The 21,943-nt window shown below is 51.9% G+C and overlaps 4 protein-coding genes across 4 annotated transcripts; 1 reads left to right on the top strand and 3 right to left on the bottom strand.

Moving 5' to 3' along the window:
• The first annotated feature begins 993 nt into the window (after positions 1-993).
• Positions 994-7,103, top strand: tmtopsb (teleost multiple tissue opsin b). Its single transcript, XM_068747846.1, has 4 exons — positions 994-1,360; positions 3,654-3,982; positions 5,306-5,539; positions 6,807-7,103. Exons 1-4 carry the CDS (start codon positions 994-996, stop codon positions 7,101-7,103), a joined length of 1,227 nt encoding a protein of 408 aa, XP_068603947.1.
• A 10-nt stretch (positions 7,104-7,113) lies between these two features.
• Positions 7,114-14,860, bottom strand: LOC137904117 (uncharacterized). The gene is made up of 4 exons (XM_068748280.1): positions 14,767-14,860; positions 7,870-8,063; positions 7,213-7,819; positions 7,114-7,169 (listed from the first exon to the last, which is right to left on the bottom strand). The coding sequence occupies exons 1-4, from the start codon at positions 14,858-14,860 to the stop codon at positions 7,114-7,116; spliced, it is 951 nt and encodes a 316-aa protein (XP_068604381.1).
• and1 (actinodin1) lies at positions 14,556-17,370 on the bottom strand. The gene is made up of 6 exons (XM_068748279.1): positions 17,367-17,370; positions 16,986-17,128; positions 16,293-16,706; positions 15,946-16,197; positions 15,630-15,851; positions 14,556-15,458 (listed from the first exon to the last, which is right to left on the bottom strand). The coding sequence occupies exons 1-6, from the start codon at positions 17,368-17,370 to the stop codon at positions 14,883-14,885; spliced, it is 1,611 nt and encodes a 536-aa protein (XP_068604380.1). The 3' UTR covers positions 14,556-14,882.
• Positions 17,371-20,221: 2,851 nt separating this feature from the next.
• Positions 20,222-21,849, bottom strand: cops9 (COP9 signalosome subunit 9). The gene is made up of 3 exons (XM_068748101.1): positions 21,707-21,849; positions 21,368-21,440; positions 20,222-20,378 (listed from the first exon to the last, which is right to left on the bottom strand). Exons 1-3 carry the CDS (start codon positions 21,767-21,769, stop codon positions 20,341-20,343), a joined length of 174 nt encoding a protein of 57 aa, XP_068604202.1. The 5' UTR covers positions 21,770-21,849; the 3' UTR covers positions 20,222-20,340.
• Positions 21,850-21,943: the final 94 nt, after the last annotated feature.

Raw genomic sequence — 21,943 nt, 5'->3', positions numbered from 1 at the left:
TCGGGAAGCCTGCGATCACGGGACTTACTTACAGTCACAGATGGAAAGCCTTTCAGTGCTGCTCGGTTCATAGGAAACATTCTGTTCTTTAAAAAAACAACAATCAAAGTAGACGTGCAGAATGTCAGGAGGGCAGCAAGGCCTGTCCGGATCACAATGACAATAAAGCCATTTTGACTTTGACTTCCCAGAGGTCATCCTCGGGTATTTTTATGCATCGATTCTATATTCTAGCTACAAACCGTGAGGGTCCTGAAACTATGCCCTGCTGAACCCCTTTTGCATCTTAGCTCAGCGATTGCAGCGATGCTGAAGATGTGGCATCTTTTAAAATGTCAAATCGAGCTCATCATATTTGCATCGGTTACGTCTCACGCCTGGTTTTGCACAGATCGGATCCTGTTTCAGATCGGATCCTGTTTCAGATCGGAATCTGTTTCAGATCGGATCCTGTTTCAGATCGGAATCTGTTTCAGATCGGATCCTGTTTCAGATCGGATCCGGTTTCAGATATGCGCTGGGCTGGCTCCCAGAATATTGGTGAATATTTCTCCGCGCGTCGTGGGCTCTTCTGTGGAGCCGCTGCGTCGCCAGAGAGGCGGAGTCTGGTGGAGGTGGATGGATGCACCTGCCTCCCAGCATCCAATGCGCTCCCCCTTCATTTACTGGTTTGAAACTATTCCACACATGCGTGGTGAGACGCACGCGCGCAGTCTCTCCTCAGTGGGTGATAAAAGGCTCAGTGCGCAAGAGAACGGGAGCGCACGGATCAGGAGCGGATCCAGCGTGACGCCGGCATCTCTTCCGAATCGTATTTTATTTTTTCCAAGTTGCTCCACCGAAAGTTTCTCCTCCACTTTATTCAGGCTGACATGCACGCAAGGTGCGCGGCGGGGCTCCTCCGTGCACGCGCCCTCGCTGCTCCCGATGGCTTGAGCGAGTGAACGGCCGCGCAGAGGACGGATGATCCAAACTTCGGGACCCTGCCCGGATATGATCGTTTGCAACTTGAGCCTGAGCTGCGCGCACTGCGCCGCGGCAGGAACCGGCGGCGCGCACGACGCGCTGCCCGATTACCTCTCCCCCGCGACCCTCAGCCCCCGGGGCCACCTGGTGGTGGCGGTGTGCCTCGGACTCATCGGCACCTTCGGGTTCCTCAGTAACTTCTTGGTGCTCCTGCTGTTCTGTCGCTACCGGTGTCTGCGCACGCCCATGAACCTGCTCCTGGTGAGCATCTCCACCAGCGACCTGCTGGTCTGCGTGCTGGGCACCCCGTTCAGCTTCGCGGCGAGCACGCAGGGCCGGTGGCTGATCGGACGCGCCGGCTGCGTCTGGTACGGCTTCGTTAACTCCTGTTTAGGTAAGCAGCTGCCGCGTCCTCCTCCTTTACGCGCGCCGCCGTCCTCCTTGGAGCGGTGGAGCGCTGCGTCCTGAGCGTCGCCTGGAGATGCGACCCTGCAGCAGCAGCATGCGCCCCCATCATTAACCTGTCTGCCCCCCCCCCCCCCCCCCCCAGTGAGGTGCCGCCTTTGTGCTTTTAAACTTCCCCATGAAATCTGAACTTGAAGGGTCACCAGATGCGTTCCGGTGAGTTCCTCAGAACTTTGCCTGAAAGGCGTCACCCTAAAGTCTTTTAACTTCTCTCTCTGGTCCAGGCTTCTGATTGATCTTCTCTCTGGAGGCCAGTGGAACCTGTTGATGCATTTCTGGAGTCCGTCCTTAACGTTAGATCCTGCCTTCTCACACTTGAGATCATGTCAGCTGCTCATTTTTGCCTCCGTTAGTTTCTCCAGGGTTCGAGCCGGCCGTTTGAAGTTGTGTTTTGTTCTTTAATCTTATTTCCTCTTCGCAGGCTGGACTCACCTTAAAGCTCCTCGCTCTGTCTTTAGTCCAAGTTTGCTCTTGTTCTCTGGTCTTGCTGTTCCATGCAAGCGTTTCCTCTTGATTTAGCGGCTTTATCTCTGGAGTCTGGTTCTGCAGATCCATGGAAGTGCTTTTGGTTTCCCTCGGGAGGCCGGACCGGCTGTCGGGTGAATTTAGGAGCCGTGTCTCTGTTCTCAACTCTTGTTTTCTTTGTGCCGTGTCCCTGCTGCTCCCAGAGGTCGGCTCCTTCCTCGTTAGAGGACGCCCTTAATGTGAGACGCAGCACCAAACAGTCCGTTTGGGCTTATTGTGATGAAACATGAACGATGCACGTCGAAGCGTCTGCAGGGTCAATAATCAATAAGCGCTAAAAGCCGACCACGAGAGCATCTCCTGCTTCCTGCAGCTACATCGCAGCATTAGAGATGTGCGTGATTGGTGAACGAATGAATGGATGCCATTCTCCAACACTCTTCCTCATCCTCAGACGAGGAAAAAGCCGCGTTTGAACAACGTCTAAGCCTGATTCGCACCTTCGCCGCGCCCAAACCGACCTCTTCGCCTGCTCCCGTCTCTTCCCGGTCGAACATCAAACTAAAGTCTGTCCTTTCCTTCTGGATTTTCGCTTCAAACAACTCGGCAGAGACTCAACGGCCCGGTCTTTGAGGTCTTTTCCATTTTTGAACAACACAACAGTAAAAATAAAAACAATGAACCCAGCCTGCCGTTGCCAGCTGAGCTTTCATACCCCAAGAAGAAACTCAATTATGGTACATTTTATATACCGACAATGACAAGGCAGATTTTTCCCCAGACAATGCAACACCAAAAAAAAGAACAAACAACCATGAAATATGAAATATCAGCAGCCACCCGGCAACAAACGGCACAGCTATCCAGATAAAGTCATCTAAAACAGCCAATGAGGGGCATCTGGGAAGAGCCAGCAGTTCCTCACCAGGGACCACAGGCTGCAATCGGAACGCCGCGGGTCAAGTGTTTGAATTCCAGAAAGATCCAGTATCAGGAAATCAAGTTTCAGTACCGCAGCCTCAGATTACAGCTAACGCACAACAATAGCTGGCGGCTAATGCCTGTCAAACGGAGCCATTGTGCTGGAGGTCATGTTGCGTGTGCAGCATCGACCGGGGAGCAGACACAAAGGGAAGGAGTGGAAAAAGAGAGGCGCCGACGAGACGCAAAAAGAAGAAGCAATGGGCGCCGATTAGCTCATGTGCTGACTCGGGCCGCGGCGGTCGGGTCATCCGTTTGACCATAAATCAAAATGGGCTATCCTTTAAATAAGGGCCAACATTAGGGGCTGATATGTGCACGGATGTCTTCTCTGGGTTTAAGTGTTTCATCTTCAACTCTAGATGAATTAATCTGGAATCGTGTTCGTAGAGAAAGTCCTTCCAGCCCCTTCTTCCGCGCTTCAAACCCGACTCAACGGGACAAATTCACTGATTAGCACCGCGGCGTTGTGGCGTCGCTGCCTGTGAATCCGTTTTCTGTGCATGTTTGTCCGGTTGTGACGTGAACGCCTTTAGCATCGGCGCTCGTCGTGACTCAGGATGCCTTTACAAAGTTGAATTGTTCCATATTCATCAGTCGCTAAATGTTTGATTTGACGTTTGTTAATGAGAGTCGGTTCTGGGCTGTTCTTTATATAAGATTAAAATTTTATTACATCATCTTAAGCGCTGGTAAATTATCAGTTTTCTTGAATCAAACAAAGCCAAACACAAATACTTCCACCCCCCACCCCCCTTCCACTTCCTCTTCCTCAGGTATCGTCTCCCTCATTTCCCTCGCCGTTCTCTCCTACGAGCGCTACTCCACCATCATGACGCCGGCGCTGGCCAGCAGCAGAGAGTACCGCTCAGTTGTGGCCGGGATCTGCTTCTCCTGGTTCTACTCTGTGGCCTGGACCGTACCCCCGCTGCTGGGCTGGAGCAGATACGGGCCGGAGGGTCCCGGCACCACCTGCTCGGTGGACTGGAAGACCCGAACGCCAAACAACATCTCCTACATCATCTGCCTGTTCGTCTTCTGCCTGGTCCTGCCCTTCTGCGTCATCCTCTACTCCTACAGGAAGCTGCTGCTCACCATCCGACAGGTGAGAGTTCAGCGCCAGATGGGACCGGATTCTTTAAATGCACGCCAGATGTGCTCTCCCAGATCTATGACCAAAACTGATCCTCAGCTGTAATCAAAGCTTCCAGCCGGGAGGGACAAATTACCAAAGATATAAGATATGTTTGCACAATTCTACGATTTGGTAGCTAGAAAACGAAGCCGCACATCCGCCCACCGGTCTGAGATCTGGATCGACGTCTCGACAACGTGGTTGATTAAAATCCCCCCCGACACGTTTAGCAAGACTTCGGGGGCTTCTGCCAGCTCAAGCCCCCATCCTTACGCCACGAGATAAAGTTTGTTTGTGTTTAGATTCAGGTTTGGTTTGACTTTTTGGCTGGAAAGACTCAAGAGACAAAAATAAAGAGCGATCTGGCGAGAGGTACGGGAAGCTAGAGCGAGGCCTGAACCTTTGAATAATCGTGATGTTCGTGTTTGTAAATGAGAAAAGTTATGTGTATAAAAAAAGAAGTCAACATTTAAGTTATTTAGGAAAATAAGGCTAATAGTTAGAGTGTAATCTGCCGAAGGGTAAGAGCTCAGAGTCGACTTAAGATGGGCTGAACTTCCTGAACCTGCTTGTGCTTAGTTTGTTATTATTATTAATACTAAAGGAAAGAAATGAAAGTCTACGGCTAACTTTGCGTGGGACGGTTAACCCTGTTTGCTCGATCAACACTTTGTCCGTGATGCCCGGTAGCTGATTTGCTGACGCTGTTGACACAAGAATTAAAATTTCCCAGACTCTGTCGGGTCGTGCAAAAATCGCTCGCTGCGTTTTGGAGCGAGATCTAAAATTATGAATACGTTAAAATGATAGACGCACGCGTGACGGGGTGGTGGAGTGTTTTTGGTCACGACAACGCCGCCCAGGAGAGGGAGGGAGTTTTAATCCTGGATCGTAAATGTGTATATATACACACTCAGATATTCTCCAGGGGTACAGGTTCAATCGATTCCACGAGGGCAGAGAGAATGTCAGGTTCATTCATCTTCCGAACCGCTTTGTCGGTTAGCGGGTCGCGCTGGCGACTATCCCAGCAGCCAACGGGCGAGAGGCGCGGCACACCCTGGACGAGCCGCCGGTTCATCTCAGAAGTTAATGAAACCAAACAAAGTTATTCTAAAAGGAAAAACAAACAGTAACGCCGGAGGGAAGACGTCAAACAGCAATTAAGCGCTGCACGCTAGCAACAGGTGGCGCCGCCACTAAGAAGCCGCAGGGCGCGCAGAGCGGCGACGGAGAACGCCGCCGCGGTCCGGCTGCTCTCCCCGTTGTTCTTGACTTCGCTCCTCTCTTCAGGCCCAGAACGTGAGTTCGGTGCTGAACCGCCACAGAGAGCACCGGGTGCTGGCGATGGTCGTCGTGATGGTGGTGTGCTACCTGATCTGCTGGCTGCCTTACGGAGTGACGGCCCTTCTGGCGACATTCGGGCCCCGTGACCTCCTGACCCCGGAGGCGAGCGTCACGCCGTCGCTGCTGGCGAAGTTCTCCACCGTCGTCAACCCTTTCATTTACATATTCATGAACAGGCAGGTGAGGAGATCGACCTCGTGATCCCGCTGTCGTGTTCTCTACATTTCAGTCGATCGCAGTATCTAATCGACATTTTCCTGTTCTGGTCTTTTCCTTGCACATTGGGAATACTGCCACTAAGATTCCGGCGTTCTCCGATGAATTATCTCCAGCTGCCATGTCTAATGGTCTCCTCTCCTTTACTCGGTCGAAGAATGGGACGCTTGGGTGGAGGTTAATGCTGGAGGAAGCAGATCTCCACCCTTAACGCACGAGGACATCAAGGAAGGAAGGAAGGAAGGAAGGAAAGTGAAATTAAAGAAAAAGGGAAGGGGAGCGAAAAAAAAGACATAATGAAATAAAAAAAGCAATGAGAATCTGGAAATTAAAGGAGAAAGTGAAGTCAAAAGGACAATGAGAGCAGGAACGAGAAGGAAAAGAAAACTTTTGGGAAAGAAGACATGAATAAAAGAATGAATGAAAAGTGCAGACGACCGGAAGGACATGAAAGTTTAATGCAGGCAGAGGAAAGTGGAAAGTGAAAGGGAAAAGGTGACGTTTAGGGAGAAAGTTCTCTTTCATCTGCGAAAGGGAAGCTTTGATTTCTGATTAGCGTGTGATGTCACTATCAGGGAACGCGACCTTCTCCTTGCTCCGCCGCTCACTAACTCGCTTTCATCCGTCTCTTTTTATCTGCCTCTGCTTCTGTCGCCGTTCCTTTCAGGCGGGAGACATTTAACTTTCTTTCATGACGAACTTGCCATGCGTCCCCCCCCCCCCCCACCCCCCCCACGCGTGTGTGTCGCGATGAAGCCACAAGTGACCTTTCAGGGTGAGCGCCCCAGCAGGCCCCGCTGCGTGGCGCTTTCAGTCTTCAGTTCCTCCCAGCCCGTAAGTCTGTCGGCGTGTGTTGAGGCGAGTTGAAGACTTAAAGCGCTGCTCAGATTCGTGCTGCGGACAGACGCCGGCATAACCCCCCCGCCCCCCCCAGTCGTCTATTTCATCCTCCTCTTTGGCCCCACATTTTAAAGATGCATCGTTTCCTCTGGAGGGCAAACAACTCAGCCGGCGCTCCAGTTTGATCTGCGGCGCTCTGGGGAAATGTAGTAGACTTAAAGTATACGTGAGGAACCAGAGAGTATACTAAGTACACTACGTTTATCCAGGGGTGGCACGCTAGGACTACAAACATGGACGACAGAAGCCAGACGACAAAGCAACAGCTCGACTCTACGTCACTAGAACGCAACGCGACATCGTGATTAACGTTTGCATTTATTGTGTGTAGTTCTACAGGTGTTTCGTGGCGTTCGTGAGATGCTCCTCCCCCGAGCGAGGCTCCACCTTCAGGACGTTTTCACGGGGAACCAAGATAATCCAAACGCCCCACCAGGGGAGGGAACTACAAGTGGTGGCTCCGGTGCCCACCTCCACCCTGCCTTCGCAACATTCAGATCCCTCCCAGAAAGACAGCGATGTGGCTCCGCCCCCTTCAAACAAAGAGGCCGCCGCGGGGGAAGCCCCTCCTCCGAACGCCGCCGACCCCAAACCCAAAATGATCCTGGTCGCTCGCTACAGGGAGTGAAGATGAAAGCTTACAAAAATATAAGCAAGTAGAGATTGGAATGGAACCGGTGGGAAAGGGGGCGTGCTGCTTGGGGAAGGGGGCGTGCTGCTTGGGGAAGGGGGCGTGCTGCTTGGGGAAGGGGGCGTGCTGCTTGGGAAAGGGGGCGTGCTGCTTGGGGAAGGGGGCGTGCTGCTTGGGGAAGGGGGCGTGCTGCTTGGGAAAGGGGGCGTGCTGCTTGGGGAAGGGGGCGTGCTGCTTGGGGAAGGGGGCGTGCTGCTTGGGGAAGGGGGCGTGCCGCTTGGGGAAGGGGGCGTGCCGCTTGGGAAAGGGGGCGTGCTGCTTGGGGAAGGGGGCGTGCCGCTTGGGAAAGGGGGCGTGCTGCTTGGGGAAGGGGGCGTGCGCTTGGGAAAGGGGGCGTGCTGCTTGGGAAAGGGGGCGTGCCGCTTGGGGAAGGGGGCGTGCCGCTTGGGAAAGGGGGCGTGCTGCTTGGGGAAGGGGGCGTGCCGCTTGGGAAAGGGGGCGTGCTGCTTGGGGAAGGGGGCGTGCTGCTTGGGGAAGGGGGCGTGCTGCTTGGGGAAGGGGGCGGGCTGCTTGGGGAAGGGGGCGGGCTGCTTGGGGAAGGGGGCGGGCTGCTTGGGAAAGGGGGCGTGCTGCTTGGGGAAGGGGGCGTGCTGCTTGGGAAAGGGGGCGTGCTGCTTGGGGAAGGGGGCGTGCTGCTTGGGGAAGGGGGCGTGCTGCTCGGGAGTTCGGAATAGAAGCTGTAAAGCCTGTCGCCCTGCTTGGCGTGCTGCTTGGGAAAGGGGGCGTGCTGCTTGGGAAAGGGGGCATGCTGCTTGGGGAAGGGGGCGTGCTGCTTGGGAAAGGGGGCGTGCTGCTTGGGGAAGGGGGCGTGCTGCTTGGGAAAGGGGGCGTGCTGCTTGGGAAAGGGGGCGTGCTGCTTGGGGAAGGGGGCGTGCTGCTTGGGAAAGGGGGCGTGTGCTTGGGAGTCGGGAATAGAAGCTGTAAAGCCTGTCGCCCTGCTTTACCACACATGAAGCAGTCGACATTACAGACAGCGTTACGGATCAATAAATAGGCCGAGGCGTCTCCGTCAGCTAAATAACGTTCCTTCCTTCATCTGAGGAATTATTTCGGAACGTTTCGGGAAAAGCATTTATTTGGCGGTGCATTTTGGGGCGTGCTATCGGCTCTTCTTTCGGTAAACGGGGCAATGAGGTATTTCTTCATCCCGCGGGATTATTCTTTTTTCCGACTGTAATACAGTTTAGGAAGCGGCTGTGCAATTCCTTTTCCTGACCTAATTTCCACGGCTGATATTTGAGGATTTGATACAGAGAATTAAAGACTTGTTGAACGTCTTTATTTAATTTCAGAGCGGGCCCTCATTCATCGGAGCTGGGATGTAATGAAGCCATTAAAGGGACATTTCTCTGTGTTTTTTGGGATTGTTCTTTTTGCTTGTTTTGTCTTGATGTTTCAGAAACGGAAGCGTAGATTTGTTTCCTGATCGGGTTATCTTTGATTATGTAACATGAAGTAAATCATACCACAAACGGCGTGTCTCGCTCCTTCTGTTTTCTTTCACTACTCTTTAATATCGCGCTCTCCCCTGTGCTGATTATTTCCTGCGAGCAGAAACCGGTTCGGAATTACAGCCTCGTCGTCCCGAAAAAGCAAACAGCGAGTGGCGCCTCTGAATATAAAGTTCGATCACCAAGAATGAATAACGAGAGCAGGAAACAGACGCAGACAACAGAAAGATGTCTCTGAATGTATTTAAACTCACCCCTGGGGCAAAACGTACCAGAAAGTTATATTTGAAGAAATGATTCACACCAATTAGTTCAATTTAGAGTCGTGAGTTCACTTACTGGACGGTTTTTGGGTAGAGACCGGAGAAACCAAACGGCCCGGCCCCTCAGGTGGAGTCGCAACCCAGAAGCTCTTTGCTGCGAAGCAACCCCCACATTTCTGTCAGCGTGACCTCATCCTTCCACCTCATCGCAGACTCAGATTCTCATTTTCATGTTCCGCGTGGACATAAAATCACGCAGAGGTGCATCCGACCTTGGTGGAGGCACGCTCTCCAACTGCCCTTCTGTAGTGTATGCAAATACAATGCTAAATAAACGCAGGAGTTGCGTTGGAAGAGGGAGTGTGTCTCCACTAAATCACTAATGGCTTGATAAAGGGGGGGGGGGTTCAAATTAAAATTGACTTTATAATCACTGCATTTTCAGGATAAATGTGCTCGTCCATCCCAGTCAGCGATACAATTTGTCGGGAAGAAGACGGCAATTAAATAAAGATCAAACCGAGCAGACCCCCGACAGCAGCAACGTTTAGCTCCGAATCCAACTGTAATTATTTATAACTCATTTGGACCGGAGGATTAGCTGTGAAACAAATGAAAGAAAAATGTTCTACTTTCATCAGTCTCAGCAGAGTCACCGGCCGCCACCACCAACAGTACCTGGACTCCGTGGGAGATTTATTTTGCTGACGTCCCACAGGTCAGAAGCGAAAGATCTTCATCGGTTTCACATCTTTAGCATCCGTATCTTTAGTCGCTGCTCCAACCATTAGCCATCTCACACAACAACAAACACCTTCTGCTGGTGAATTGCCCTCATTCGGCACTTCTACCCCCCCCCCCCCAGTGGGAGACGAACCCATCGCTGCTCACTAAACTCCAATTAAAATGTGTGGTTTATCTTTGGGGGGTAGAGAATTGATTCCTCCACCCTGAGAAGTATGGCTGCTTTAAAGAGGAAATGATCAATTTAAATTAATTCTGAAAATTAATACATATTAATGAGGCAGGGAAAGGAAACCATGGCGTAAACAAACAAGGGTAAACAGTTTACATGTATTGAGTGGGATCAATCATTTCATTGATTGAAGAGAATAAATGCAACTCTCCGACTCATCTCGTTTAGCCCCCCCTGTTCGCTGCAGCTCAGTCCCCCCCCCTCCCTCCCTCAACACAGTGCTTTCTTACACTTTGACACATTCCCCCCCCACATGGCTCTCTTTCTGCTAAAATATTCCTGCCACCTCACAGAACCTTCCTCCCGTGTTCCGGTAACGGGCTGCCAACGCGAAGAGAAACGACGTCCATTTCCCGATGCCGCCGTGGGAAACACGGGAGAACGACGAACTGGAGTCTGTAAAGCTGGTGGTTCTCCACTATGACAAACAAATCAGCAAAATTAATTGAGGCTCTCTAATGCCCCCCCCCCCCCCCCGGGATCCAATGACCCTCTGGAGTTTATTATAAACAGCTCCTAACACCTCTACAATTGAGGATGTGTTGTGCCCCCCCCCCCCCCCCTGACTGCTTCACCTCCTCTGATTGGCCCCTTCACATTTCCCAGGCGGCTCCTCTCCCCGCTCGCCTCTCTATCCGAGCCGTTCCGGTTCCTGCCGGTCCCCCCCCCCCCCCCCCCATCTTGCCGCTCGTCCAGCTGCCCCGGCGGCGACGCTTCGTCCTCCTCGCCGGCTACTTCTCCTCTTGGAATGGAACAGATTCACGCCACGGTCTTTGGGTCGCCCCCTCCAAGTAAGCCCGGCAGAGCTTCGGAAGCCGGGCGCAGCAGGTTGAGATAAGCCAACCGCTCGGAGATTAGACCGTTTGCTGCTTCAATGGCTTCACGGTTCAGGCGGTAAACAAACCCATCGACTCATCGGCATCTGTCGAACCACTTAACCCCCCCCCCCAACAGCCCCGACACCCAAACGGCCGTAAAAAGAAAATAAAGACTCGGACTGTTCCCAACAGCGACGTCTCCAGAAGTCTCACTAAAGCGGGACAAGCCCATCTGATAAAAGGATGAAAGTCCATGTAAGTCTTTCATGTCCCTTCGCTCATGGACCCCTTCTGGTCACCGTGATAAAATGCTTCGCAGGCTAACACCGTTGTGAAGCGGCTCAACTTTGAACAGTCGGCCCACAGAGTTTGAATTTCTCGTGCTCGTCAAAGGAAGTTCGCTGGAAGAAATCAGGAAGCAGCTTCAAGCAGCACGGTGTGTTCTGTACACCTCTCCAGCACCATTTCATCAGGCTCAGCAGAGTCATCAGCCGCCGCCACCAGTCAAGACTCCGGCGTAGGATCTACATGAAACTGCTGGGACGGGACCGAACTCAGAACCACAGAAGACTTAGGACGAATTATCACCGTGCTTCTGCTGCAAAAAAATAAAATGCACTAATTTCACCCCAGATTGAAATTCCTTAATTTGACACATCTTCATTAGCCTCTTTCTCAGCGAGTCTATTTTGCAATGATTACTGTCGCTTTTTCAGCCAAGGGGTTAAATGTGAAAAAGCCTCGAGAGATGAGGAGGAGGAAGAGGAGGAGGAGGATCCATCTGTTGCAGCTTTAAACAGATGCTGCTGCACACACTCCAGATGGCACCTCCTCATCAAACACGAAAGGGGGACACGCTAACATAATTCTGCGGCGCACACAAAGCTGAAGCGCTCACAAGAACTTTATCAGAGCGGACTTTGTCGGGAATCTTTGATTTAATTTTCACAGCATTCCATCACTTTGCTTTGAATCGGTGTGCAAAAGACCAACAGAGGAGAACATACAACTTCTGTCCACACGTAGATGGCAGCTAGCTGGGCCGCTAGCTGGGCCGCTAGCTGGGCAGCTGCTGCCCCTCAGCAGGGTAAAAGGCAAACACACACACACACACACACACACACGTGCACAAACACCCCTGGCAGCGCTTTAAAAAGTGATTCATATTTAATCAGATCCACGGTTGGCAAGGGCCGCCGAGATGATGAACGATTGTTCACGGTGAAGGAGAGCAAGACAAACACCAGGAAATCTCCAAGGCGACAACGGGAGGCGGAGGCTCATCGATCATAACAAGGTTGCCATGACAACCTGGTATGCTCCAACCCCCTCCCTCGTGGGGGGGGGCCCTCAAAACCTACGGCGTTGATCCGACTAATCATCAGACGACCCAAGGAGGTCTGAAGGGAAGAATCAGAAACACACACTGAGAGAGGAGGTGTGTGTGTTTCACCCAGATCCCCAAGAACTCTCGCTCATTAGGGAATAAGGGTGTTGCTCCTTCTGTGGAACTTCAGAGAAGGTCCCCGGCATTTTGCTCAGAGCCCAGTGTAGAATCAGATGCTCGTATTTCTATTGGGAAAGAGATTGATTCTAAAACCGCCGCAAGCTAAAAGGCCTCCATTTTAGAGAAGCTGCCAGGTCGTCACACCTCAAGGAATTATTTACAATCGTTAAAATGAATGAAATGTTTTTAATGACTTGAAACATTTCTCCAAAGTGCCCAGCGAATTCTCAATAGCAACTCAAACTCCTCGTCAGCAGCTATCCCAGTAGCCACATTGCAGCTATCCCAGTAGCCACTTAGCAGCTATCCCAGTAGCCACTTAGCAGCTATCCCAGTAGCCACTTAGCAGCTATCCCAGCAGCCACTTAGCAGCTATCCCAGTAGCCACTTAGCAGCTATCCCAGTAGCCACTTAGCAGCTATCCCAGTAGCCACTTAGCAGCTATCCCAGTAGCCACTTAGCAGCTATTCCAGTAGCCACTTAGCAGCTATCCCAGTAGCCACATTGCAGCTATCCCAGTAGCCACATTGCAGCTATCCCAGTAGCCACTTAGCAGCTATCCCAGTAGCCACTTAGCAGCTATCCCAGTAGCCACTTAGCAGCTATCCCAGTAACTATTTAGCAGCTATACCAGTAGCCACTTAGCAGCTATCCCAGTAGCCACTTATCAGCTATCCCAGTAGCCACTTAGCAGCTATCCCAGTAGCACAAAAACATTCAAATAGCATTGTATGAGTGCAGTCAGTTGACGCAGGTCTTAAATAAGGATTTACACTCGAGCTGTGTGGAAAACCAACTCGGTCTCGGTTGCAACCGAGCATGCGCACAAATAGCCGTTCTGTCAACCGGGTCGCAGCAGAGCCCCCCAAAAAACAACAGTAAATATTTACCTTGCGACTGTCGTTTCTTTTCTTCTCCCGGCTTTAGCCGCCTGACGGACAGATTCTCTGAGACGTGATGACGGTGAAGGTCAGGTCCAACGTCACTCTGTAAATTGCACTGCAGTTTTCACACAACACTTCCTGCATCGTGCAAAATAGGGTTGCCAGGTCGGGGGGCCCCTAGTGGCCAGGGGGACCTAAGCAGCTGGCGGTGACTGCAGTCCGTTATCGTAACAGGTAGATGATGCGTTCAACCAGGAGACAAGGACCGTGCGTTGGAACCCATTTAATACCGAACCACTTTCCCTTCACGTCATGTGGCGCGCTGTGGATTATTCCTGAACACGAGGACGCTCTGATCGCAGCCCGTTAGATGCCTGCCGTGCGTCTCCCCCCCCACTTACACTCTGTTCCTTCCCCTTGTTCTTTGTCTTTTCACCTTTTTTCCACCTCGCTTGATACATTTTTCTTTTTGAAAGAAAGAGAAAATGTGAACTGATGCGTCATTCCCAACTGGATCCGGTCCTCCGTCTCTGCAGGGGACAGGTGCGATGCGTCATCGCTACCTGTCCATCATGTGGAGAATCTTCCGAAGAAGACTTAACAACCATAAATTCATTTTAATTTTGCGGCTTCAATCCTAATTTGAGATTAAGAACAACTCCTTCCAGTTTGATGGATATGGACCGGGACAGATGAATAACATCCAGGCCCAGCGGTCGGATGCTTCGAGTCTGATCTTTATGTGTTCTCTCTTCTGTTCAGGTGGAAACGATTTGAGCTCACGGAGGGGAAAAGGCAATAAAATAAAGGGCAAGAATTCCGGCTCCCGCTTTCGCGCTTCCTCCTCCTGACCTGTGAAGTTGCAGAAAGCCTGAGGGCTGACTAACAGCAGGCACACGTTTGTTGTTTCCCGGGTTTGTTGCGTTCTTATGGGTCCGGTTACTCCCCAGGTGGCTACTGAAAATCGTAGCCGCCCGGACGAACCCTCAGGATCAAGGGCTCGTCCGGGTGGCTGCGATTTTCAGTTTTCCCAAATCCACTCAGAATGGAAACCTCTCCGGATGCAAGATGTTTCCTCGGCTCTCTGCGAGCACGTCGGAGGAATTCTACTGACATGCTGAGGAGAAGTTATAAAACGTTGAGCTAATTTCAAACTTGTTATCTTCCGTTTCTTTAGAAGGTCAATTTAGACGTTGTTTGAAATTCCTCAAAGGTTGGGTTGGCATTTTGAGAACCGCACAACCTCCGTCTCAGGTAATGAAGGGGAACTTTAAATGCGTTCTCCGTCTTTTGCCGAGATCAATTTGATTATTCGCCGTTGTGTGTAATAAAGGAAAAATAGCGTTTTAAAGAACGGGCCGCTCCTTGTTCCGGCTCAAAGTGAAGCAGAAGTTTTTAAATGGCGTCTTACGAAGCACCAGTTCGTTGGTTCAAGAGGGTCAAATGTCAGAATTCCCCATAAATGAAACGCAAATCCAGCTTTCTGGAGCTTTTTTACTGGAACATTCATAATTAGATTAACGTTTTTTCCTTTTTTTACATAATACATCACTGACAAAGAGCAAAAAAAACAAAAACAAATACAAAATGTGAGATCCAGAAACAAGCAGAATAATATTATATAAGTCATTACAGCTTTGAAGTGGTGGAAAACTAACAGTAAAAGAGAGGAGGGGGGGGGGGGGGTACGTGTGCACGTACTCTCTGCGTCCGCAGACTTCTCTTGTCCCGTATCTAGTCCAGGCAGGACTTGGAGGTCGAGGGCGACGCTGCAGGAGCACGCGGGACTGTCCATCAGCGTGCGCGCGGAGGCACGTCTATTTCTTGCGGTAGTCCCCGCCGTAGGCTCTGTGCTCGTCCTGCTCGGGGAACTGGTCCCCGTAGCGCCTCAGTATGTCCTCGATGCTGGGGACGCCCTGGGAGACTGGCGGGTAGGACACGTGGGGCTCCTCCTGGCCACTCTGGTAGGGCTCGGGCTCATACGGCTCCGGTTGCTCCTCGCTCTCTGCCGCCCCCTGGCTGTGGTCTTCCTCGGCGTCGGTCTCCTCGGGGGGCTCGTAGCGACGCAGACGGCAGTCGCGGTCGTATTCGGGGTCGCAGTGCGGGTCCAAGGGCTCCACGACGCCGTTTCGGGTGCCGTCGGCATTCAGGTGCGGCTCGTAGGCTTCGGCGGCGTAGGGGACGCGGCGGTGAACGCCGGAGCGTGGCTCGGTGGGCTTCACGGGGTAGCATTCGCGATCGTAGCCGATGTAGCAGTCATAGCCCTCCTTGGTTTTACCTGGGGGGCCAAGAGGGTGATGCTCCTCCTGGGCGGGCTCCTCATAACTGGGATTTGAATAAGGATACTGCTGCCTGGGGGCGGGGGCGCTATGGCGATGCGTGGCAGCCATCGCCTCACGGATTACCGAGAAAGGATCTTTGGGGTTAGACTCTGAAGAGGCGTCGGCGCGTGGAGAGTAAGGTCATTCCCATGGGGGCGGGGCCTGTGCCTGCCAAGGGCGGCGTACGGGTCGCTCGCTGGAGCGCTAGCCCTGGCGGTACATGGCGTACGGATCAGAGGGAACTCTGTTAGCATTCATGTACGCATCCCTGAACATGGCGTAGGGGTCGCGGCGATGCTCAGCAGCGGGCGGGGCAAAGCGAACGGCCGCCGCCTCCTCATTTTCCTCGTGCTTGTATGAGTCGGGGGGCGTGGCAAACCTGGTAGCCATAAGCGGGTTGCAGCCATCTTCAAAAAGAGGGTTGCAGGATCCCGGGCCGGCTGGGGGGTCGGGAGCACGAGGCGCCTGGAAGAACATGCCCCCCAGAGGAAACACCATAAGCCATGACAATAAAACCGAACAGCAGCTGTTTGACGACAATAATAATAATAAAGCGTACCACAAGGGCGGCGGCGTGGGTGCAGTAGGGATCCCGTGGATCACAGCTGGGGTACTGACTGTAGCGGCCGGGGGGGGCTTTCTGCACCACTTTGGGTTTACAGGCCGGGTCTTTCTGGGGATCACAGCCGAGGTGGGCGTAGGAAGGGAGGGGGCCGGCGGGGGCCTTGTGCCCGTAGGCGGCCCTCAGGTGGTACTGCAGACACTCGACGTCGTCCGACGGGCAGATCCGCAGCAGCTCCGCCTTCTCCTCCTGAAGGACAGGAAACAGGAAACAGGTCGGAGAAATGACCTTGACCTCAGAAATGACCTTGACCTCAGCATATTACAGACAAACTGGAGGCCTACCTTGGAAAGGAAAGGCACTGCAGATGGGGAGTAGGAATGGTACCCCGACTGCGGGTCCTTGGCTTGAGCAGCAGAGCGAACATAAAGAGGGGCGGGGCCCTTCACTGGCGCCGGGGCCGGGGTGGCAGCCGGGATCACCAGGGGCAGGTAGGGACTCTTACCCTGGACCAAAGCGGCGTACAAGCAGTAGGCATCGTTGGTGGGGTCGCAGGTTTTTACAGGCGCAGGTTTGGGGGGCTCCGGCCTGGGTTTGGGCTTGGAAGTGTAGGAGGACACGCAATCGGGGTCGTCAGAATCGGCACAGGACTTGTAAATGTCCCCCAGGTGCCTCAGGTAGGCCTTGTAGGACCGCTGTCCTTCAGCACGGTTCTTGTTCTGGAGGTAGGCCAGGTAGATCCGGTCCATCTCCTGCACCTGAGGGGGGGGGGGGGGAGGCAGGGCGGGGGTTATCGGTGATTCAAGCGAAGAAGCGGAGCAGAGGCCGTGTCGGGTACGTTGCTAAGTTTAGCGGCAGGAAAACAAAACGGATCAGAACCGGGGAGGGGGGGGGGGGGGGGATAAAGACAACAGCTGCTCGCTGCTCTGCCCCCGATGATTCTAATATTACATCTTTAAAGCTTCTGCAGATCAATATCTTCAGCTGTCTAAAAGTGGGACCCGCCGGCGTTAAGCGAATTAAAGCCGCTCGCTCACCGCCTCCTGGTTGCCGTTGTCGGTGAAGTACTTGTACCAGTTCCAGAAGTCGGAGTGCTGTTTGTACCAGCTGATGTTCCGCCGGTTGCGGATCAGCCTCCGGTGCGACTCGGCGGCGGCCGACCTCTCCTTGATGCTTGCTCCTGTCGACACCAGACAGTAAAGACGCTGCTGATCCACGAATGATCGGAATAATGAACTACTCCGGCTCTTACGTCACGTTAGGTATCGATCACGGACTTAAGCGATGTGATGACGTTTCGTGGTGACTATTGAATTAAAAAGTGCATTTCGGGACTCGTTCGGCGGCTGACGCGGGGCTCTCCCTCCCGATAAACAGCTTCCGCGCGCCTCCGGACGCGCAGATGTTTGTGTGTTTACGCATTTACCGTGTCCTTTCGCCTCCCGCGAAACCGGCCCGGCAGACGAACACGCTGCGGAGACACAGGGGAGCGGAAGCAGATGTGAAACCCAGACGCTTTGAGGACAAGCATTTTCCAGGAGCCGCACGTTGTCTTGAGAACGTTAGCGCTGACGCGACCGCATCAAAGCGCAAACACGTGCACATCGTTTGTCATTAAACCGGACAGAGCTAATAGGCTAATAGCGCTTTGTAGATTTTATAGGGGAGCTTGTAACATCCAGCCTCATGCTGGGCGTGCACGAATGCGTGTGCACGAGTGCGTGTCTGGGCACTGTTTGACCACATGCAGCCGGGGGGGGGGGGGGGGGGGGGGGGGGTGGCAGACTCGGCTCTGCTCCGTGTCTCTTTCATCTCCACGGGGAAAAGGTGTTAACGCCTTACAGGAGCGAGGAAGAGGAGGAAGAGGAGGAGGATGACGAATAAGTGCGGAACAGAGGGGGGAAACGGTTCCAGTTGTGAGATGTGGAGTTTGAACAATGTTTAATGGAGCAATCAAAGCGATGCGGAGATAGGAGGCGAAGGAGGAGCTGGAGGGCGGGAGAAATGGGGCTGCGTCCGGTCCCGTAAATGAAGGCACATCTGGAAACGAGGAGGAAGGTGATGCTGACGGGATTTTTTTTTTTTTTTTACTGGAGCAGAAATGATGAAAGTAACTCCTCAGCCTTCGTCTTCATCACTGCACAATTTTGAAAAACTGGAAACAGAAGATCAACCCGTCTTCCGCGTTGAAGCGTCACACATGACGTACGAACGACCCTGAACCGGCGAAGGGCAGAGACCCCCCAGAGTCCTGGATTATAAAGACATCCAGATTATAAAGACATCCAGATTATAAAGACGGTTTAAAAGTAGAAAAATGGTCAAAAAGGAAACGTGAGGATGAGGAGGAAGGATTCCATCGACTCAAGTACCTGCACGTCGCCTGTGTATTCATGCTGACATACTTTACTGCATTCTATCTCAAAGAAACTGCATCCTTCCGTGCTTTACTCCTTTACGTCTACGTGATATCTGTCGTTACTTTAACGTGCGATATTCAGAGTACGTGAATTCTTCGTACTCACCGGGCAGCAGCATCGCGGCCAGCAGAGTGGCGATCAGAACGCCGGAGAAGCAGCTTCTCCTTCTTCCAGCCATGATTTCACCTCCTCGTCTCCTGCAGAGATCTCAAACTCCTGCCTCAGGACCCCCCCCCCACCCCCCCCCAGCAGGTACCGTTACCTACAGAGAAATACTTTTGCCTCCGCTGAAGGATCTGAGAGCACCGGTTACCTGTCGCTGTTTTCGATGCAGATACGGACTCGGATGATGCCCCACAGGCCAGACGAGTGGGTCCACCTGGGCGTTGGGGGTATCTGTGTGTGTGTGTGGGGGGGGGGGGGCGATAGAGGATCCCGGTGCACCCTGTTCCAGCGGCCCTTCTGACAGACTGCCCTGTCAAAGGGACGGGACACGGTTTTAAACCAAACACACACGCAAAGCATGCATGAACACGTAACACACAAACACCCACGCACACCTGGGGGGGGGGTCAAGGGCCACCTCCAAAGATGCTTGATTGGACAGATCGCCCAGAAGGTTTCAGCCAATCAGAGGCACAGGAAGAGAAGGTGGGAGGGTTTGAGACATGGAAAGTTTTAAAAAGTCATAAAGGCTGAACAAACTTTACGATGATCACGTTGAGTTAGAAATCAAACCCGGGATCTTTTTATTTTTTGGGACGTTGGATTCCCTCCCCATGCAGGAAAAGAGAGGCAGAAAACACAAGAGTGGGAAAACATCAGGAAACAATGAAAGGGGGGGCTGAGGTGCCACATAAGCAGCTTTCCAGACCACAACTCCTGGTTTAAACGTGAACGCTCCGGGGGGGCTGGTCCACACATGAGGAATCTGTTAATCTACCCCCCCCCCCGGTTTAACTGTTCAGGCACGCCAGCCTCGTCAGAAGGAACCGCCTCCATACCAGTGACGGTGAATTTCCAGCAGCACATCTCACCAGATTCTAGGATGTTTTCTTCCATGTTTTAGAGTTAAAGCTTCATTTCCTCATGTTTATCATTCAGGGAATGTTCCAAAGCCTTCGAGATGAACCGCAGCGGCCCCTGACCCCTGACCCCGGACCACGACCTCGCCGATGCTCCTGCAGAATAACGTTCGTCATCGTCCTGGGATACGCTTAGTGAAAGTTTCATTCCTTTTAGAGTTTAGAGCAACAAATGCTCTGGTTTATCTGGGAGGATGTCGAGGAGGGATGCATATCTGGAGCGAGTCCTCCCTCAGGAAATATCGAGCATCAAACGCTGTTTTTTTTGGGGGGGGGTTTCTGCACAAATTTGTCCGACTTATGCAAGTAATATCCGAAATGTAAAGGAAAACAAAAACAATCTGGTGAAACTGCATTCAAATGACATCTTATTTTGTATGAAGCCTCGTCAAAATAAAAGCTCGCTGCGATTCTGCGTGAATTTATTGGACCCGATGACAGCCTGTATATTTTATATTTTGATCTATAGATGTAAACACATTTGACCTCGTTACTATTTCTGATCGCGCCTCCGGTCAGCGACCTCAGCCATTATTTTCCCAGCATTTTTCTGCAGCCCCCCCCCCCCCTTCCTGTCCCATCGTGTCCCGGCTGAAGGTTCAGGGGTCGCGTTAACACTGTAACTCGCGTGTCATTAACATTTTACCGACAGGTGTTCTGCAGAGCCCACGAAGCAGATTCAAACACGACTCCAAAAGAATGTGAGGGATCCTCAGAATTCACAAACACCCGGTTATTCCTCTTTTGTAAAAGCAAATGGACTTTATTTCAGTAAGGGGGGGGGGGGGGGGGGGGGCTGTACAAACGAGACAGGACCTGCAGTGAGAATGTTTATTTCCCCATCTACGCATCGACAGAAACACACACTTGCTGGTCGGACGCCGCCGTCACTGCAGATCGTCGTCGTCGAAAAGATCCTCGAAGTCTGCAGGAGGTGAAGAGACAAATAGCACAAGATGGAAAGAAGAAAGAGACGATGGGCGAGAGATAAAAGGAAACGCGTCTCCACGTGAAGCCTGACTGATCAAAGCAGAAAACTAGTTGATGCGAATCCTTTGTGGATCATTAGGATCCGTTCGTTAACCGCTCTGATTCTACGACGCTCCGGGTTTCGTCATCATCGTTCCGGTGGAAGTGACGATGACGACGCTGACGTGGAAATTCATTTGTCCCTTTGCAAATGTAAGTTTGGTGTCTTTCTCTGTCCTCTGAACACCAGGACATTTGGTGTCTTCTTCTGCGGTCTCAATAATTGCTCATCTGATCTTACGAGATTTTCTCAACCACATTACGGCGGCAGATCGTTTACAGGGACCGTCTCGGGGCAGAGCGTCTCTAAGAGACGACCTTGCGGCGTGTCCTCTTTCACTCCTGCCCCTTCTAGAAGAACACATATGAAATGTTTTTAAAGCTGCAGGGTCTTAATATCATTATATTACACGACAAGTCTCTTTTAGAGCCACGGGTGAGACAGGAGAAGTTCACTGAAAGCTCGTTTTAAGTGTTGCGTGTGTTTAAAGCAGCTGACTGGCGAGGGTTCCCGCTGAGCTTCAGTCTGACAGCAGCTATAAACTCGCTTTTACCATCCTCCTCGTTTTCTTTTTAACAATCAGCTCTTTTCTCTCCAGGTCATGTGCCTTTAGCCGACTGCTGCAAGCCGGAAAAGCGATTATGCTGGTGTTTTTTGGTGTCTTTTCTGCAAACGCCTGCTTTCCCATAAAGCGGTGTTTACAGGGGAACGTGCTTCCAGCTACAGTTTCTCCTTGTTAAACTTTTTTTAATATGCGGTTTTGATCTTAATTTTCATCTCGACTCAAAACACAGCTGTCTTTTTCTACAACTCAACACAAAGAACAAAAGACGGTGTAAATTTAATAGCTTAAGGGTTCCAATAAGAAATGGACCGTAACTCACCGTTAAAGAAATCAGAGTGGACCGCTTTTTCATTGGCTGCCAGGTCCATCAGCAGACCGCTGCTGCCCCCTGCCTGTCAACGCACAGCAGTACATCCTGTTTAATGGCAGACTCTAAAATAAGGTAGTAGCTGAAGGTAAATACATTTGCAGAAATATACTTTTTAAATAATTCACTTCTCTAACATACTTTCACCGCGTAGCTTCTAAAAATATCTACTGTTTACAGAAGTTTGTAAATTGGATGTTCCTAGCTAGCTAGCAAGAAATGTCATAGCTCTCGTAAGCCGTTTTTTTTGTTTTAAATGGTAGTATTTTTGTTAATAGTCCGTAAACTGACTTCGTCCAAATCAACGTAAGGTCCAGCTCCATCGGGAAACATCTCGTCCACAGCGGGTTTCATGGTTTTGCCAAGTCAACAGCAGTTTAAAGTGTATTCGCGGCTAGCGAGGCTAATTCTTCGGCACAAGTAAACAAAACGAGAGTGTGCATCATTAAACTGTGCTCGGCTGGCTCCACAGGCTCGACACAATGCGACCCCCCCCCCCGATGTGTGCGTTTGTTTACCGGAACTTAC

The sequence above is a fragment of the Brachionichthys hirsutus genome, chromosome 14, assembly GCF_040956055.1.
Source record: "Brachionichthys hirsutus isolate HB-005 chromosome 14, CSIRO-AGI_Bhir_v1, whole genome shotgun sequence".
In the NCBI taxonomy this organism is placed as follows: domain Eukaryota; kingdom Metazoa; phylum Chordata; class Actinopteri; order Lophiiformes; family Brachionichthyidae; genus Brachionichthys; species Brachionichthys hirsutus.
Note: the sequence above shows the minus strand (reverse complement) of the source record. Positions and strands in the feature narration are given on the sequence as shown.